Consider the following 20,951-nt stretch of genomic DNA (forward strand, 5'->3'; position numbering starts at 1 on the left):
AACCCTAACCCTAACTTCTTCTTATATAGGAAATATTTTGGAAAGGTTGGTGAATTTGCCACCTTCTTAGAGAGTTAAATTACCAGTGCTAAATAATATAAAGTTTTTACTTTATTTTACGGGATATAGGAAGAGTGCAAATATATTACTTTTTAACCTCATAAACTCCAAAAATTTCATTTTTTCTTTCATATGGCAAATTTACCAGAAGTGACAGCTAACTTTGCCATAATTGTTTTTATGCTTAAAATATTATAATTTACAAAAATGAAATAGATATTTAGTAATAATGTAAATTTTCATGAAATTTACTACGTCTAGGTGCAGGTTACTCATTACATTCTGTGCTCATTACGTTTTCATACAATTATATTTTTTTAAAGCGAATCAAACTTTTTGACACATGAAAAAGTGGCAAAGTAAGCAGGTTTCACGGTACCTCATTATCTTAATATAATAACATGACAAAGGATAATCAAATTATTATAATAGAGACTGACATTTGATTCAATATAATTTTAAACCCTTTTCTCTCCGTAATATTATATCAAAATAAAATTAAAAACATAATTCTGAGCCAATACATACGCATGGAAGATTTAATTTGGGATACCTACAATCTAAATTACAATGTGGAACGACTTTGATACAGCAATGTTTATTCTTGAGTTCTTAGCTGCACTATGTGCGGTGGCGGTGTGTGGACCGTGCTTACTTGCTTGTGCAAGAAGACTTATTTTAGGAGACGAATTACTGCAGGGAGGTGGCCATATCATCCACGAAGCTGAAGTTTTAGGTTGCGATGAACCAGCCTGTCCATATTACAAGAAAAACGTCAGATATCTTTTAGTACCTGCGACGAGACGACGACAGTATAATTCACCAGCTCGGCCTTGTTCCTAGTTAATGTATTTTATTTATTATGCATTATATCGATAAATTAATACTTTGTCTTTGTTGTATAATTGGTTCCTAACAACAAAACTTCATCATAAAATACGCTACTAATGAAGTATAATATATGATATGAGATATCTAACCATTATCTAACGTAGACTCTACAAAAATTATTTATTTCCCTAAGCATAATTGTATGGTTATAATAATATCATAGCTTTAGGTTGTACAATGTACAGTTAAATTGTCTTTAATTGTTTCGCAAAAAATAAACCTCAATTTTTTTCTATATATTTATTGTGATTCAAGACACTTTATTTTGCGGGCATTAGCTCAATCTTCACAAGGACGATGTCCGATTTGTTCGTTGTCTATGTTTATTTCTGGGTCTCTCTTGTACTTGGGTCTCTGGAAGAACGAAGTCTGCTGGGCGCAATGCATCAGCTTGCACGATCTGATCGCTGGCTTGTCGCAATACTTGCTTTGTAGTTGTGTTTCAAGTTTCAGTTTCCTCGGCTTTATGCTGCTCTGTAAAAAAGGGAGGAATATGAAATTTTAATAATATTTTGTCCACAAGAGCACCGAAATATGTAATTTGTTTTTATTAACAAATGCTGTGCATGTTGTATCCCGTGGATTTTTACACAAAGTTATCAGTACATATCCTAAAAGCGAAGTGCTATGTTTTCATGCCCTACTAATATCTCGAAGGCGTTTCGTCAACATTTCGATAAAACGACATTTATTTTAAAATTACTATAAAGCTTACAACTAATAAGCCTGAGAGTATTTGAATAAGGGAATTAATTGAAATTTCGTCTCAATTTCAAGATCGAACCGCAAATTAAATGTCCTTCAAAGCAGTGGGCTTCAAAAACGATTTTCGGTTCGTAAGGGTTATTAATTTTGGAATTAATTTCCACGAAAGCAAACAACTATAATAAATACCATGTTAATATTTTAGTTGATTATGATACGAGTGGAAATTTCGTATGTACGTAAAATTATTAACATTTTTACTAAGTATACAGAAATATAAGTAAGTAGGTACTATAAACTTAAGAAAACTGGGTAAATAAATATATGCACAAGGCCTAGGATACGGTTACAGCAGACATCAGCAGCAGCAGCAGCGCCGCCAACGCGTGAAGTAGACTCGTCTTCGTGTACAAGCAACCTACAGAGCAGACAGCCGCCAGCGCGTGCCGCTGCCGCACCACCAGCATCAGCACAGTCAGCAGCGCCGCCAACGCGTGCAGCAGACTCATCTTCATTTTGCTTATTTCATTTTCGTGGTTATTTTGCGGATTTTGCTTTGTGTTATGTGTTTTGTTTGATTGACATTTATGATTTATTTCTTTCTCGCAGTTCAAACATTATGCGTGATTGCAAGGAGTTTGATAAAAGTAGGGCTAGAGCGCTAGAGCCTTGGTTAGAGCACTAGAGCTTTTTCAGAACGATTCGAATTATTGTAGATTTCATACTCTGGTAAAATAAGTACTGTACAAAACTTTGTAAATGACGATGATTTTTACCAAAAGTACCTATATTATATGTTAAGAAGTGTTTAGGTTATAAGCTGTTATAAGGTTATAAATTAATTATGAATCATATTGAATTACACTAGATATCAAATATTACCAATTCGCTCTATGAATTCAAGCGTGAAGAAATTGCTAACATAAACAATGCATTTAGAATATTAGCAGTTATAACACATGTTATCTAAAAAAAGTATATAAGATCCTAGAACTAGCTGCTATAATTGTAAATAATTTGGAAAATCCAAAAGTGCACGCCTCATAATTTTTTTTTATATAAATATTTATTAATTATTATTTTTGTTTATTTAATAACAATTAAACCACATCGAATCAGACCCTGAAAAATGAAAGGGTTCTATTCCTGAGCATACTCAAGCGTAAGAGAAAAAAAAAAGACTCGATTAGTAAAGTATTTCGGTCGCTATCGTGTTAACAAGAAAAAGGATCCGCACATACAGACACACGGACGTCCAAGACAGAACTTTTTTAAACTGTTTTTTAACTAGTTTAAATAAGAAAAATGACATCAAAAATATCATGAACGTTAAAAATAGTGTTTTTTCTTAATATGTGTGTGTATGTATTATCTTACAAGTGCAATGTATGATACATAAAGACATTTTAAGTTTGAAAAATCAGATGTTTTGCGCGAAGTGACAGTAGTACCCACCTCAACGCTTCGCTTATGAGGCGTGCAAAACAATTAACTAAATGGCTTTGTAAGGTCACCTTAACACGTAAGTACATAGTTTCTTTTCTATCCACGTGAATATGGTATATTATAGGTATACGTTTATTAGAGGGTTGGTGAACCCCTATCATGATCCATCTAAACAAAATAACGAACGAAAAATCGTGTTTCGTTAATTAAATTTTTTGATAAGTACATACTATATTTATTCACCTATGACCTAGCTGAAAACCCCTTCCGAAAACCGCGTAAATATTGATTTAAACATGCACATAAAGAAGAAAAATAATTTGGAAAATCCAAAAGTGCACGCCTCATAATTTTTTTTTAATAAATATTTATTAATTATTATTTTTGTTTATTTAATAACAATTAAACCACATCGAATCAGACCCTGAAAAATGAAAGGGTTCTATTCCTGAGCATACTCAAGCGTAAGAGAAAAAAAAAGACTCGATTAGTAAAGTATTTCGGTCGCTATCGTGTTAACAAGAAAAAGGATCCGCACATACAGACACACGGACGTCCAAGACAGAACTTTTTTAAACTGTTTTTTAACTAGTTTAAATAACAAAAATGACATCAAAAATATCATGAACGTTAAAAATAGTGTTTTTTCTTAATATGTGTGTGTATGTATTATCTTACAAGTGCAATGTATGATACATAAAGACATTTTAAGTTTGAAAAATCAGATGTTTTGCGCGAAGTGACAGTAGTACCCACCTCAACGCTTCGCTTATGAGGCGTGCAATTTATCCATGCTGATAAAAATCAGAGCTCTTCCTTCTTTTTTATTTTGATTGTTTTAAAGTATACATAATATTATTACAATATAATATTATCAGGTTGTAATTGAGAACTTTGACCTCTTATCTATTGCCATCACTAGGTACCTTTACCATTATTCTGAGCAATTTAGTGCCATAAACTTTATGGTACCTACGGCCTACGTAGTACATACTATCTCGATGACGGCCTACCGTTAATTTATTTTTAATTCGCAAACCGTTATTACCGCAAAACTTGGTGATATTAAAAGCCTTCCACTTCTTATAGTTCAGTTTTAAAATATCACCAAGTTTTGCAGTACTAACGGTATACAGCTCCTCAGAGCCTGTTAGAATATTGTATAAGCAAGGTTTTACGTTTTACGATTGTTTGTAAAATATTGTGTGTTTCTCAATTTTTGGTTGAGTTGGCTTCAGTATCTATATTTTCAATAAAGTAATTTGTAGATACTTTTTCATTTTACAGTCTATATAAAATATTGTGAATTACTCATAGCTTACAAACCAATCTATGATTATTATGATTCAATAAACTCAGTATAATTCCAAGGACGTTGGTGGAGGCGCCAGTTAGCTCTATTTAAAGTGTAGGGTTGTGTTTTATGACCTATGATATCCTTAGACCTAATACATAACTACTACAATAGAAAGATAAGCCGTCTTACTAGTGTTTTCTGCGTATATTTTATTTTCAATTAAATAAAACAAATGCCAATAAACAAAGTTTGTATGAACGATTATCGCCACCCCTTTAAATAATAAGTTGATGAGCCCATTGTTCATATTATTTTATTGACAAGTGTTTTGTATGCCAAGCGATCACAATCGAACACACGGATATAAATTGCAGGAAATTCCATAAAGCCTCTATAAGAAGTGAATTAGGGTAAAAAAAACATAACCACGCAAAAATTAGGGAAGTATAAAAATCGGCAAGGTCGTGAAAAAAAATTGTGATTGTTAATTTTTTCTATGCATATTATGGGTGCTCATTTTAAACATAATAATATGTATGTATTATCTTTGTAGAAACGAATGTGACATCGCTTATAATAATTGAATATCGTGAGCTTAAATAAAAGTTGTCTGGTAGAAATCGCTGTTGAATGATAAGGCCGCCTGATTGAGCAATATCTGTCTTGTCGCATCTGTCTGTAATAAAATGAATAAATCTTCAGAATGATTGTCCAAATACGTAAATAGATAATGATTAATGACACATCCAGTCTCGATATACATAATATAATATTAATTATTATATCAGGAAGTCACTTATTATTCTACGAGTGCGAGTATCGATGGTTTGCAGATTTTTTGCGGTTTTTCATTGAGATTTTCTTGTAGATTTTTTGTACAACCACGTGGTCGAATTTCGTTATTCTTTTTGTATGTTTGTTGTTGTTAAACGATTATTACTATACTTAATTAAGTAGAAAAAAAAGTAAATGCTGTATATTGGGTATATAAATATATGTAGTAGGTATCTCCCTGGTAAATTATAAAATTGAATAATATAAGAAAGTGCAAAACACTTAAAAAATAAACATATAAATTTAATTCTAGTATACTAATTACTAGTATAGGAATTATCTGTTGTAATCATTTGCTGACCTTGAACAAGAATAGTAACAAAAAGTGCATCTATTGAGATGTTTTGCTAATATTTACAAATACACCGAGAATCGAGACAAGGTCTTCAATTAAAGGTCACTTAAATTAAAGGTTGAGGACCTGTAAATAGATCTTATTTATTTATTTTTCAATGTTATTTTTGTTATTTCCGCTAATTTGAACTCTCGCTGGATGAATCTGGACCGATCACCTGAATGTGTTCCGCAATTTTCTATGAAAAAAGTAAAACGGATAGAATACAGAATGTGTTTGAAAATCAAGAGATATGAGAAGAATAACTTTTCGTTAATTTAATTATAGGTACCAACGACCGCGCCCAGAGCGGTATCATCAGCGCGTAAATTTCAAAGTTTTTCCAAATCGGTGATATGGTTTAGCCGTAAAAGCGTAACTGCAGATAAATTACAATAAAAATGCGTCATCGATGAACTTAGCACCAGATTTACATACAATGTAATAATTAGTTGCATTAGGCATTAAATCCTTTGTATTGAGAGCGTATCACGCGATACCGCGAATGAAGCCGTGGGCGGAAAAATAGACTTGCTATAAATTCATCTTATGAATCGAGACTCTCCATTGAATAAATAGCACATAATCTTATTCTTAGTAGCTACAACATATTGTCGTCTCTATTTCTCTACGAGCATTATGTATTTTTCCACCCCCATTCCGGTCACTTCGCCTAAATAGATAATCGCATCGAACAAAACACAATATATCGTATAATGACACTATAGCTGGCCGTAAATGGGACAACATGGCATTATCATAAAGGAAGCGAGCGATGGAGTGCGCGCTATAAAAGGACTCCGCTCGGCTATTGTTCGCGAATCACATGCTGAAGGGGCTGAAACATTGATGACAGATTAGCATACAACTCGGTAATGACTGTCAATCACTTTTAAATAGAACAGCGGCCTTGAGGTCCAAATCCTTATTGTAATAGCAGGGTGCAAGAAAAATAAACTTTCAGGAATACAAATTCAGAAGTAATGTACATATAAATTGGACACATCACACACATACATTACCTACCTACCTATATGATCGAAGCTTTCGAGTTTCGATTAAAAATATAAAATGTAATTTGGTATGACAAATAATAATAGTTTAAAAAAACTAAAAAACACGCTTTTTATAGAAACCGAACTAAAAATATAAATTTTTATCAAATTAGTGTATTGTCATCGAGCCCAAAGAAGTCGGTTAAAAACAAACAAACATACAGGTGAAGCTAATATAAAGCGTGTAAAAATACGATAAATTCAACTGCGAGTTTTATAATATTGATTGAATTTCACCGTAGATACAAAATAGATACAGACCAATTATTTTTTATATGAAATGAAGTCGTTTTATTCCAATGTATATAACTTTTGGTGTAACAAAAGTATAGACTATATAGATTTCCATATTTTATTCTCTTATGTAAATATTGAAGAAGCTTTCGAGATAAACATTTATTTTTCTTTATTTATCTTTTCTTATGAAAGTTATACAGATCCTAAGTTAACATAACTCGAAATCGTAAGTCTTTGAAATTGTATTCAAATATAGTAGTAGGGGAGCCCAAGAGGGGATTTTGGGATTTACTCGAGCGCGTCAGATTACTATAAGGGACGGTACCTTAGCTATTCATTAGTACCTCTAGTCAATATGAGCAGTTATGGTTGGTGGGTGCGCTCAGGGGCCCCGCTGGAAAATTTGAATAATCCATAATTCCCTAAGGTTGAGCTCGAATCGTCAGATTAGCGAAATGGGGACTTCTTATATTGTAATTAACCCCCCCATATATTAATCTGACGCGCTCGAATAATATTACTTTAATTTTTTACCCTTTCTTCATAGCGATTAAATCGCCACTTAAATCGTCAGATTAACGTATACTTTTTTTCAGTGACGTCCTGGAGCATGCAAAATATCAATATCTAACGCGCTTGAGTATTTCCAAGCCAATTTTTTTCTTTTTTAAATTAAAAAAAAATCAAAAAACCCTTCCCCACCGCTAAAAGTGAAAACATTATAGGACCTTTTTTTCTCGCTATGGTCTAATCTACCAATTCTAATAGGTTCCCGTGACGCTCGAGTAAATCCACATTTAGCATCCTGGGCTCCCCTACTATAGTTACTATGAAAATATTTTTATATAAGAATTAAGTAAACAAGTTTTTCACTCAACCTGTTGTCATCCGAGAGAAGTTACAAGAGTAAAACAGAATAATACTTTCTACTGGTGATACAATTTTCAAACTCAATTAAAAACTGTTTTATTTAGTGTTGACACATCACAATAATATAGAAAAATAGAGGTAGATAAATCTCAAAACACATTTGTGCATAAAGCCTGAATTCCTTTTATTTCATTATCGATTCAATAACATAGTTAACAAAGAGACTCGTCACTAATAAACATAATTAAAACAATGATACAAAAATATCGCCATTTGAATTCACTTCAAGTCAGCGGCATATAAAATTAATTATTATTATTCCGCGGCGCCCATATAATACTACATACTGACGGCGTATGTATCAGTATGACACACAACTTTGTATGTACCTAACTCGGTGCATTGAATATGCAGCGCTTCCTTACTTATTTTTGTTTGTATTGTTGCCAAAGCTAAAATACAAACAAAAAACTTCATACACACCACACCACACAAACAGTTAATATAGTTCCTTTAGGTAAAGTAACTAGATATTATGCTATATATTACCTAGATAACTAGATGGACTTCGTTTCACCTAGATTCCACGATTATTTTCTTACTTTCATCAACTGAAACAAACCCATAAATCCATCCACCTTTAAAACTTTCACGAAAAGATAGAGATAAATAGATGTGATTATGTGTTGATGAATATTTTGATATAATAATATAAATAAACAAAAAATAGATGAGAATGAAAAAGGTTCTTCTGGAGCTTTCCGCGAATTTTCAGGTTTATCTTGGAACTGTAATAAAAAAGTTAGATTACGTTTTTCCAAGTGCTTGTGTACTTATAGAATAAGTTGAATTGCCTTAGCAAATAGTAATAGGAGTTTTATATCATTAAAATATGTCGTGCTTCGAAATGCTGAAACGACTTGTCAACATATTGGCCCCTTGGCTATTTTTATAATTATATTCTGAAAAATCTTAGAGTATGTAAATATCATTTTCTCGTTAAAAAATTTAAATCATAGTACTTACAAATATATAAGTAATTGTGAAAGAAAGTTAACGGAATATCTTCCAGAACATATTTCGCAAACTATAATTATAACGGGTGATTTTTTAAGAGGTATAGGATTTGATTTAAAAAAAAAAACACAAAAAACTTGAAAATGTTGATGTAATCTATAATGGAATTGATAAAACGATCAATATAATTTAATGTTTGAAGATGATTTCATGCAAATGATGGCCACGGCTCCGGTTTAGATGGCCCATTCGCATTTCGGCACACTCTCTACAACATATCGGCCGGTATATCACGAATACTTAAATGCTTCAATATTGGCTACCAGTGCGTCAATCGTTGCTGGTTTATCCCTGTAGGCATTAGAAATAGTCCAAAGACGTTTGATCACGCGATCTAGGCGGCCAATCGACGGGCCCAAAACGTGAGATAAACTGTTCGCCGAAGACGGCTCTCAATTGGGCTATTGTTTCGCGTGCCGTGTGGTATGTGGCACCGTCTTTTTGAAACCACGTGTGAGGCATGTCCAATTCTTCCATTTTGGGCAAAAAAAAATAAAATCGCCAATCGATGAAGTGCATCGCGCACTTCTTAACCGACTTCACACTCTCTTAACCGAGCATGCATTTTGATAGTAAAATTCAATAATTTGCAAGCGTTGTTCGTTCGTAAGTCGATTCATGGTTAAATTATAGACCAAACTGAACAAGTTTGATAAAGACACAAGACACGGTTCACGCGTGATCTATCAAAAACAGTATTGCCAAAAAGAAACCAGCAAAAAAATCACCCTTTATTATAACATCTATACTAGCGACACATCTAAGAACATTCGTTTCTACTCTAGTTGGCATCTTCATTACGAAACTGATGATATTACTTACTTGTAATAGTTCTCCTTCTTGATACAGTGATTAGCGCATTGTAAATTTAACTGAGCGAAGGTTTGACCATAAGTGGAGACAAAAATCAAATGGCAGGTAATAAAGATTTAAAATGCTCCATACTCTATAAAATTACACACGGTATTTCAGTCATTCAAATCACATCATGAACACGAATAGTCTAAACGTTTTAAAGAAAACCTTAGAGCATTAAGGGGGCGCATAAAGCAAAATAACCAATCTTCTATTAGATGATACGTGTAATATGCAAGACCAAATCTAAAAAATAAAATATATATCAAACTAGATGATATGTTCAACGATTCTGTTTAATCAAAAACATAAAATATTAAAATTTACTCGATAAAAAAAAATCACCAAGTTAGCTCGAATTTTCACACTTTTACGTTTTCTACTTGACATGGTAATACTTATTATGATTTTTTTTCATAAACAATTATATTAAAACATTTGCAAGATATTTGTCAGAGCATTTTGTGTAATTACTTTTAGTTTTGGTTTTATCTGCGATAAACCACTTTTATCGTGACAAAATCAAACGTTTATCTCGAGAAAAAAAGGGCGCCAAAAAAAGCACCGTTTTCACTCATAATCGAATTAAATACTTAGTTTTATAAAATGTTTCACAGCCCAAAATAAATATTTGAGCAACTAAGTATAATTATTGCTACCTTGTGTCGTGGAATGAAACATAAAAGATGAAAAAAAATATCCCCTTACCTTGTTGATATAGACGCTAGCAAATGCTAGGTAGGTACTTTGAAAACCTTCGCAATATATTTCACAAATTAGTGTCTTTATAAATCCATACTATTATAAATGCGAAAGTAACTCTGTCTGTCTGTTACTCAATCCTTAACTACTGAAAGACTTTGCATGAAATTTGGTATAGAGATATTTTAATACCCGAGAAAGGACATAGGATAGGTTTTATCCCGGAAATCCTACGGGAACGGGTTTTTTTTGAAAACGCGGGCGAAGCCGCGGGCGGAAAGCTAGTACTGAATAATACGGTCTACAGTATCTACCTAGTTGGAGAGCGGGCTTGAAGCGGTTTACTACCTTGAGAACTTTTATCAATTAAAGAAAAGCTGCGTAGGCGGGTTGCTACCGATATAAAAAATAATGAGCAAAAAGTAATGATCAAAATTGTACATTATATCATATTTTTATCAAAGGAGTGGGTTTCCCTGGGTGGTAATTCCAATGATAGGTAATATATCAACGGGCAATATTATTTATATTACCCAAATAGGTAGTTACTAACTAAACAATTTCTTAAAATAATAGCCATAGGTATAAATATTGCTCGATGGGAAAGTTAAAATGGTAATATTGAATCTATCCTATTATTATAAAGCTGATTATATGTAATTAGTTTGTTTGTTTGAAAGCCCTAATCTCAGGAACTACCTACGTGTTCGAATTGAAAAATTATGATTTTCCTCATAATTTAGATATTTATACAGTACTTAGTAGTATTTGCTATGAAACTGTATAATAAAAAATAGGTAATGAATAAAACTTGTCTTGGTATTTAAAATTTAACAGGCATTAAATATTAGCTTTAGAAGTTAGATATAAGCTGTTCCAATAGTAGTTATCAATTACGATAGATGTTCGATTGTTATATTGTATGTAATGGTTTGTATCCTGGTTTCATTCGCGTATACCTAGCCAGCGTTTGGTCCACTGTTCCTTGTTCACTCTGTGGCCACTGTTTTGTCGGATTTCGGCAGAAGCGCGCGCGTGTGCCGTAGCCGCAACTTTCGACGCTCGCGATCCTAGCGCGTAAACTTTTTTTTTTATCACAGATTAAAAAAACTTCCGAAAAAATTGATAGACAATAGAATCAAAAAATATTACGCAATATTTCGAAATAGCTGAGTGAATTTTGTGACATTTGTGATTGTGCCGAAAATTTAAATTACAAATAAGGTAATATTGTAATTTATATTCTGTTATTGATTTAATTTTGTAATATTATTGAATTTTTTAAATTATTTTGTGTTAATTAATTAATATTTAGTTACTGATGTCCTATATTATTATACTTAATAGATTTTATATTACCTTCGTATATTTTTTTATTATTATTTGTTTGATATTCAAGCATTATATCTAACTAGATTTATTATATATTCTATACAAAATAAATTAAATTTTAAAAAGATAACGCTGCAAACGATCGTACCTACCTGTAATTAGAAAACTAGCGAAGCAAAGTTGATCTCCTGATAAGTTATCTCAAGTTTTGTTTGTCCTTGTAAACCGCGCATTCTACTGCATTTTACAAATATTTTTATATCATATCTTTTTTTACAATTATAATTAGTGATTAGGTTTTGAATTACTAACTTTATTTTACACATGAATTTAATATGTTTATTCTCAACGTTAAATTAAGATAATTATGTCATACCTTACAAATTTCTAAAGGAAAAAAAAATCGATCACGACGCGGGATTCTAATTTCAAAGTTCGAACATGCGTATTGCGTCTCCCGCCAATAATATGTCATAATATATTATTATGTTGAAGACGTTTTACAGCGTTTTACAAAAAAAGAAAACAATAACAATTTTCGTCTATAATACATCTATAAAATTATTATTTATGTTTTATCACTTAAATTTAATAATAAACTATCGAGTAAGTGTGTGTGGACTGTGGACGAGTCCCGGGTCGTCATCTAGTGACTGATGTAATTTTTCAAACATTTCTAATTAAATTAAATAATATATATATGTACTTAGGTACACATACTAACTACCCAGGTAAGTAAACATGTCTACAACCTATAAAAATATAGGTAGGTAACGAATTTTCATTCGAAAGAAGTAATCATCAATTTTTTTTAAATTTAAAATTGTATACTTAAAAGTTGAAACTAATTAAATAAAGAAGCCCTTGAATTTCAATCACCTTCTCGGTCTAGTAGCTGATAATATCAAAGCAGCGTAAAATCAGGTCGCAGATTCGAACCCCGGTGAAGTCATAAAAACTCCTAATTTGTCATAGGTACATTGAAAGAGATCAAATACAATTTTTTCCCCGTCAAAGAGCAGTAATTCCACAAAAGGAAATTTTTAATTAACAATTGATATATATTATTATGTATTATAATATGACGTGGTTATTTAAATAATTCATTGCATCAAGTAAAATCTTAGGGTAAAATTGAATAATAATTAATTAAACACTTGACCGTAATTTGAAGCTTACTTCATTGAGAAGGCACCTAGCTTTTTCCGCCTATTTTGCCCTCTCTTTCCGTTGTATATATGCTATCTCTCTCGCACACCTCTCCACCAGGTGGCGGGGCGCACGATAATGTGCGGGCGCTGGATGTTTTTTCATTGGCGTCTAGCTTCCGCCGCGAGAAGGTTGTCTACAAGACTACAACCTTGGTGCTATTAAGTATTGCTTAAAGCAAGTGCTAAAAGTGTTAAAAAAGTGTATCCCGTCGGATCGGTACAGTGAGTTATTTTTACATCTATTCTAATAATATTTTACTTAAAAATGAGTAAAAATCTTTAAAGTCAACGGTATAATCGTTGGACTTTATTTAAAATGCTGAGGTTTTTAATGAATCCTTCAGCAATACTTTATTTTTCAATATGCTTAAATACTTAATAGCATGAATAAAGATATTTAAAATTAACGATACAGCCGTTACATTTTACTTGAAATAGTAACTTTTCTTTTGAAATATTTCATTATGCAATATGTACTAATTAATATTTGAATTTTTAATACTGTGAGTAAAGCTATTTTAACGGTGTTACCGTTCGGCTTTACTCGAATCGTTAATATTACTTTTGTGATTATTTGATATTACTAGATATATCAAATACCCTCTCTTGTATATAGATATTTTTAATTATTTATTTCATTTTTAATAATGTGTTTTTATTACAAGGTTACAAGTGAATTTTTCTTGGAAAAATTACAATTAATACCTACTTAGTATGGATATGAGCCAACTCAAAGCTTTACAGGCATACAATCCATTGCTACGACTTTATTACATTGTCGTTATCGCTAGGAACGGTTCGGAATTCCTATAATAGTTTATTACTAAAAATTATCGAACGAGATGAGTCAGCTCCAAGAAGTCACGACATGTCAGAACATGTTGTGATATTATTTTATAAATCGTACGGGAGTTACCGCTCAACTGAATAATGATGGATTCGCTCATGTATAGTAGATACGTACCATGAATGTACCACACATTCAAAACTATCCGTAGTCTATACGTGTCCTTTTATGAGTATTATTCTGATCCGTTTTTATGTGAAAATAGACATATTACACACGGCTAATTTGATTGAAAATTACGTTTCCTATGTTTCAAATGATGCAACTTTTTTGTTTAAACGAGTAAGTACCAAAATTTTACAATTAAATTCTTTGGTTTACTGAACTTGTGCTGAAAGGGTTATCGTATAATAATTATCGAGATACCTTAATATAAATTAGATTTAGATACATTTATTTCAAAGGATTTACAATTCACTTCTAACGTTTCAGAATAATATTATAAACTTGTACACCTTGACAAAAAGTAAAAAATTGCGGGTGAGTGGAGATTATTTTGTTCAATTAAATATAACGTCCTACGACGGTATGGTTGCGTTCGTAAGGAATGTTAACGGATATAAAGCAACTAAATGTTACATCGATTGCATGAACAAAAATAAATATGAATCGAAGTTCATTTTAAAATTTAGTGAATTGATTTGAATTATGAATTTATTAAATAGTTAGTTCTTTTTTATATAAACATAATAATTAATTACCATTGTCAAATCAATTCTTATTAATTCATCCTGGACAGTTGTCGCTAACATTGGAAAATAAGTTAAAGGACCTTGTTAATTGCTATATCATTTAAATGATTATTTACTGCTAATTTTATATTAGCAATAAGGTGTATTCTTGCTCGAAGCAGAATACATAAATGTGGCCACTACTCCTCGCAGGGGTTAGCCAGGTCAAATCCACCCTCGCAGGGTGTCTCTTAAGCATTTTTTGGCAGGCCCTACTTATTTCTAGTTACAAACATCCCTCGCGCAGCTGTCGCTCGCAGGGAAATGGTGCAAATATATATCGGCCCTCGCGGGGCTTTGATTACAATCGTCCCTCACGGAAAAGATGGTGCAAATATATATCAGCCCTCGCGGGGCTTTGATTACAACAGTACCTCACGGAGAAATGGTGCAAATATATATCAGCCCTCGCGGGGCTTTGACTACAACAGTACCTCACGGAGACATGGTGCAAATATATATCAGCCCTCGCGGGGCTTTGATGGCGATTGGTGCAAATATACAAAGGATTGATCATTAAAATGATCATAGATATTTGCTTTCGTCAACGAGGACCCACGAAAGAAGTTTTAGATATGACCGTATCGGATCTTCACTCTTCTAAGGTAGGTAGAAAAAGGTTTTGAAATCTTCTTCACAGTGGGCAGTATAAAGGTTAGAGACATCAAATAATGGGCGCATGAAATTGATACTTCGTATCCTTAAAGTTTACGCTTCAGGAATCAGGAAACCACCATTGGTTTACCAATTATGGAAATTGGAATTGAACAAATCGTATTTACCAATGTAAAGCCTATTCACAACAAAGGAAGGCGAGTCGGATCAAATATCATCTCGCAGATGATTTGTGGCGGTGGTTTCGAGGATTGTCACCAAGCCTTGTGTCAACGGTATGTTTGGTATCGTCATTCAATGGCACTAGCCGACCAATTTTCATATAAAAACATCGGAAGAGATTTTTTAATCGCAAAGCGATTGAATGTAACAAATGACGATTGATTCAAAATCAAAGGAGAATGGGCAAATTGGGCCTGAAACTTGGAGTAAGACCAATACACACGAAATATTGTTTTTGTGATAGATCATTACACATACCTAACGAAAAAAATAAAATAAAAAAATAAATCGACCGGGTTCTTGTACAGTCAAGGCAAAAAGTTTTATTTATTTTGCGCACAATAACGGTGTTTTTAATTCGAGTGAAGTAAATATAAACCTAAATGTCATTGGAGTGACTGAGTTTAACCATAAAAAACGTCTAACTACGTTGAAATATAATAAACACGGTATAGGTACCTGTTACAAAACATAATATTAGTGTATTTTGGTTATTAGAAGGCTTCAGATTAGTACGTCTTTGTAAGTGAAAGTGAATAGGAGTAACATAAAGATATTGTCATTGTCTTGCAACAGTTATTAATTGCAAAAAATAGTATACACAAAGTAATAAAACTTGATGTGACTGTACAAAAACCCGGTTGATTATTTTTTTATATATATTTTTCCCGTTATGTATGTGTTATGATCTATTATAAAATCAATATCTCATGTGTATTGGTCCAACTCAAGTGTTCAGGCCCAACTTCCATAGTAAAATGCCCATTCTCCTTTCAAACGATTGATTACGTATATTTGACCTATCATAGGCCTATTTTAGTTGCCCGGTCTTGTAGGCAATTTATTTGACTCGTTTTTCAACCCATTTGACTTCATTATTGCACCCATGAGATTTTTCTTCAGGGCTCAAACAATAAATCGCTGAGGGATTAGGATAATCGTTTGTTAGACAAGTTTCTTGTCATCCCACCAGGATTATTATATTGTATAATAAAGTTATATACAACTATTTACGTAAAACGTTTAAGTACTCAACGAATACTGAGAATACTGACTGTTGAGTTACATAGGATAGAGGATAAATAACGGAAAGTCAATCTATCCAAACAAAAGCCTCTTATTATTAGATATTACTTGGAACCCCTACCCTAACGAGAAAGCTCTGCCAAATGACTGTTCATTTCTTTGCTTTGAGGGGGGGGGGGGGCAATAAATGAAATGCAGTAGGTACAGACTATACGGCTTTTAAAATATAAGTCTGGTAAGCGAACTAAACTTTGCTAGTTTTAGTTCTTGCTATATCGCTGTCCGTGGCTGCCTCGCGTGTTTACGGATGAATAAAGTAATGTCCTGTCTTCGCATCCACAGCTAACTGTCCTATACTGTCATAATCTTAACACAGATTCATTGGACATAGCTCCCCACGAGCTCTGTTCTTCATTTTTGCACTCGCACAACTGTGGACAACACGAGAGCAATGCCTGCATTGGTAGCAGTTACAATCAAGGGCTAGCAAGGTAGGCTAGCCATATTACGGATGTTGGAACAACCGACTATATTTAGGGCAATTTTCTTTGTCCAGTATAACGTTTAGACTGTCGTAGCATTCCTACGGAACAAAGATGGGATCAGATCTGCATCCTTAATGAAGTTAATCGAAAGGAGATACTTTCAGACGACGATAGTATTCAAAATCCACCATATTCATGAGCATAATAATGCATAGTTAAGCTTATAATCTCTCTTGCCATTATCCTGCAGCAGAATTCCTTGGCGATAATTTGTTCTCGTAATGCTGGGGCCACACTAACGTCTAACGTCTAATGCCCTTTATCGCGATAATTATTCCGATAATTTTTAAGGCGTTAAGTGGGTGGCTACTGGCTACACTTGAACGGTCAACGTGAATGTCGATTGTTGGCGATAAAAACAGCGTTAATTTTTACTAAAATTCTAGCAAGATGGACGTAGTGTGACCGCTTCATTGCGTTAATTCTCGCGATAAAGCTATCGCCTCGCCAAACGGCATTGTTAATGCCGTTGTTAATACTGGCTACACCTAAAGTTAACGTCCATTATCGCGTTAATTAATGGCATTTCCCGTTAGTGTGGCCCCAGCATTAGAACGAGCGAGGTTGTTACGATAATATGAGAAATCCTGTCAGTTAGAGACCTGAACGACGCGATAGAGTACCGCTATTTCAGTAGTAGTAGCACCTAGAAGGGTGAAGGTATTCTGGAAAGCGGAACTGAAGGCCCGGTCAGCAGCACCAGCCACCTAATAGACAGTGTTCAGTGCTGCACCACTATAATCTGCAAAATGACTCTGACGGTATGAAAATGTGGAGTACATTTTCAAAATATCAAATGATATAGTTTGAATAAAAATCCTATTTGCCTCCGTCTACCCAAAAGACGTACGGAGTAGCTAGTAGTAGTTGGTTGAATTATAATAAGTATAGTTAAAATCTTTTATTACTGACTGGATAAATTTGGCTCTTTTCCTATCTGACGTTCATATAGCTGTTGACTGCCTAGTGTTATGCACAAACACTATTATAAATAAGTCACGTTATGTAGTCCCGAGACTTTCGGTATATAAGTTCTGATGTAAATCATAATTATATCTTAAAACTGAATTGATTAAAAGTAACGTACTTAGCTGTAGTAATTGCAATTTTGGGACACAGATAAGCTCTTTATCATTTTAGTCTCTTGAGTTCAGTATATTTGTTTCCAGTACAGAGTTTATGACCTATCAGTTTTAAATAAATAATTCATGCATTGTACTGAAAGTACCAGCCATGTTTAGATTATGATTGCGACGTTGGCTCTAAACATTAAAAGATACCGCACGGTTTAGTTGGATGTTAAAAATCTGTATTATAATTTAAACCATTTACCTGTTTTTGTTATTTTATTGCCTTATTCAAGGGGTGACCTTTTAAATTTACTTCTGACCCCAAAAGTAAGGACCAAGGTCTCTTCTTGTCCGCTTGTAGCAGGTTGGGTTAAAACTGTGTGAGTTGAGACATTTGGTAATTCTATGTTAAGATGATTCAATGATGCTTCTGCAGAGTTCTAATTGAATAAATAAAGGTTTGAGTTTGAGGTATTTTTGCCTCGTCGGGATCAGCTGTTGCTTCATTTTGTAAGTAACATCTAAATGCGTAGTTGAAAGTCGTTACTGGCGCTTTCGCAGATTTACGCTAAAGATAGTGGAAATTGTAGTAACTTTAACTTTTCAAGCCCAAAAAGGTTAACTAAGGTACGCTTGAACCTATCTCATAAGTTCTAATACTTTTAATCATTATGATTAACTTTTTGGTTCTTATTTGATTAACTTTTCATCTGGGATTGTTAATATATTATATAATATAAAAATTTGTGTGATTTATTAGTAGGTATACTATCTGCACACCTTACTCTTTCAAATAAAGAAATAAGTAATTACTTATGTATTCAAATTCACATTGGCGTCACATTGTACACCAGGTGGGTAACAAACAGGTCTCAATGAAGTAAGCTTCAAATTACGGTCAAGTGTTTAATAGCTGTGTTTTACCTGAAAATAAAACACATATTAAATACTTACCTATATTTGAAGCTTACACTTAACGTCCACCTGTTGTGGATTTCGACTCAATGAAAAAACATCCAGCGCCCGCACATTATCGTGCGCCCCGCCACCTGGTGGAGAGGTGTGCGAGAGAGATAGCATATATACAACGGAAAGAGAGGGCAAAATAGGCGGAAAAAGCTAGGTGCCTTCTCAATGAAGTAAGCTTCAAATATAGGTAAGTATTTAATATGTGTTTTATTTTCAGGTAAAACACAGCTATTATTGCTGTACACTTCTTTGAATAATATTGGTACCGGTTGTTTTACACACGCCATCTCATAATATTAAGAAATGAATTAGGAGAAAATTATATTTGTAAAATATGATAGACTAGGCAAACGTCCCTGCAGCACCCGGGTTCATCTGGGATTAATACCTAATATGTACCTACAATAAAATAACAAGAAAAAAGTACATAGTTATTCTTCTATTGGAAAATATTTTTTGAAATCAACTCAGTACTAGATTTACTAGGTACCTATAAATAAATTATAATGTTTCCTCTCTTAGTATCTCTTGTGCAGGATCAGAATTACGTAACTATTTCAACACAGTAACGGTGCTCTCACAATCTTGAGTAACACAAGCATTATTCAAATAAAATGACCCAAATATTGTGTGCATTTGCAATTCCGTGGCTTCAAAAACATGATCCCCGAGAAGATGCGTTGGACTTCGTTCATAAATCCATATCGTTTTCAGATAACTACCTACTCACTTTATCACTTGGAAAAATCGCATTGCTGTAACTTTGTGACTTACACCTACGTACCAACATGGTACCAACCTATATTTTGCATACTTTTACTCACGAATTATTATATCTAGAAAGATTCTTATCTATTTGTAAAGTAAAAAAAATTCGAATACTGAATTAAAAAATATGCAGCGCATGATTTGTAAACGCAAAATTCTTTTGCACCATTAACATTTTCTATAATTTATGGTTCATATTATAACGTCGACGTCGTAAATAACCTACATGTAGTGGGAATTGGGATACAATTATGTTTTCACCTTGTTTACAGAGGTAATATTTGCCTGCCAATATGAATATAAATCGCTAGTAATATCACCTTTCAGCACGCAATTTACTTGTCACTGTGGATTGATAGTCGTTGGCTGATAAACACCATTCAATGATTCACGTTTGGACTTTTGGTTATCACTATCACTGCGTAGCTGTAGCGCGTATAAAACAAATTCGCTTTCTCTATCCCTATATCCCTATGTATATACTATACTGTATGCTTAAATCTTTAAAACTGCGCAACGGATTTTGATGCGGTTTTTTAAATAGATAGAGTGATTCAAGAAGAAGTCTTAGTTTATAATTAATTAGGTTGTAGAGAAAGCGAGCGAAGCCGCGGGAAGAAAGCTAGTTTTGAAATCATTATCTAAGCCACAGCGAAATTATGTGATGTCAATTTCAAAGCTCATATTTGTCACGATTCTTCTTTATTACAGAAATAGTAGGAAAATATTTACAATAGATATAAAGATACAATCGCATTATTGCAACATGACGAAAAGCTTTCGCACTGAAACTTTTCCTTTTATAAGTTCCCGCAACCTTGACTTCCGAGTGAAGATCAAAGTTATTATCGAACTTTGATATGTAATCCTACGTTATGTTAGTATAGTATTAAAATATTATCTGTGGTAATTAATAGGACCTGAAAATAGAACTTATTATATTATGAAGATGAAAAAAATATTTGAAACTACATTTTTAATCATATTTATTTTTAACGAACATTGTTACTTGTTAGTGTAGAAAAACATTTCTAAAAATTTTAAAAACAGTATTTATTATATGTTCTTCTTCTTGGTAACATTATAAATATATATACCTAACGATCGATAAAGCGTAATATGAGAACCATTTGATGTAAATAAAGCCCGATTACGGACAAGCGTCGACAGCTATTCAAAATATTTACAAATCAATAACTTCATCGGAGAGCAATTACTTAATTGCCTGCTGAGCTCTGTGTGTGTACACACA

At 33.0% G+C, this 20,951-nt stretch overlaps 2 protein-coding genes across 2 annotated transcripts in view; one reads left to right on the plus strand and one right to left on the minus strand.

Annotated features, from left to right (window-relative positions):
* Positions 1 to 1,212: 1,212 nt before the first annotated feature.
* LOC149899887 (uncharacterized) lies at positions 1,213 to 2,171 on the minus strand. Its single transcript, XM_090113709.1, has 2 exons — positions 2,079 to 2,171; positions 1,213 to 1,425 (listed from the first exon to the last, which is right to left on the minus strand). The coding sequence occupies exons 1-2, from the start codon at positions 2,169 to 2,171 to the stop codon at positions 1,231 to 1,233; spliced, it is 288 nt and encodes a 95-aa protein (XP_089969835.1). The 3' UTR covers positions 1,213 to 1,230.
* A 9,171-nt stretch (positions 2,172 to 11,342) lies between these two features.
* The window catches only part of LOC149899888 (prostaglandin E2 receptor EP2 subtype), a 32,051-nt gene continuing 22,442 nt past the window's right edge, over positions 11,343 to 20,951 (plus strand). Inside the window, exon 1 of the mRNA XM_090114060.1 lies at positions 11,343 to 11,587. The gene's annotated coding sequence lies outside the window, so the exon portion shown is untranslated. The remainder of the gene's footprint in view (positions 11,588 to 20,951) is intronic.

This window comes from Colias eurytheme, chromosome 20 (genome assembly GCF_061535395.1).
Source record: "Colias eurytheme isolate Ceu_HAF_F1 chromosome 20, ilColEury1 Martin Lab GWU primary, whole genome shotgun sequence".
Classification (NCBI taxonomy): Eukaryota; Metazoa; Arthropoda; class Insecta; order Lepidoptera; family Pieridae; genus Colias; species Colias eurytheme.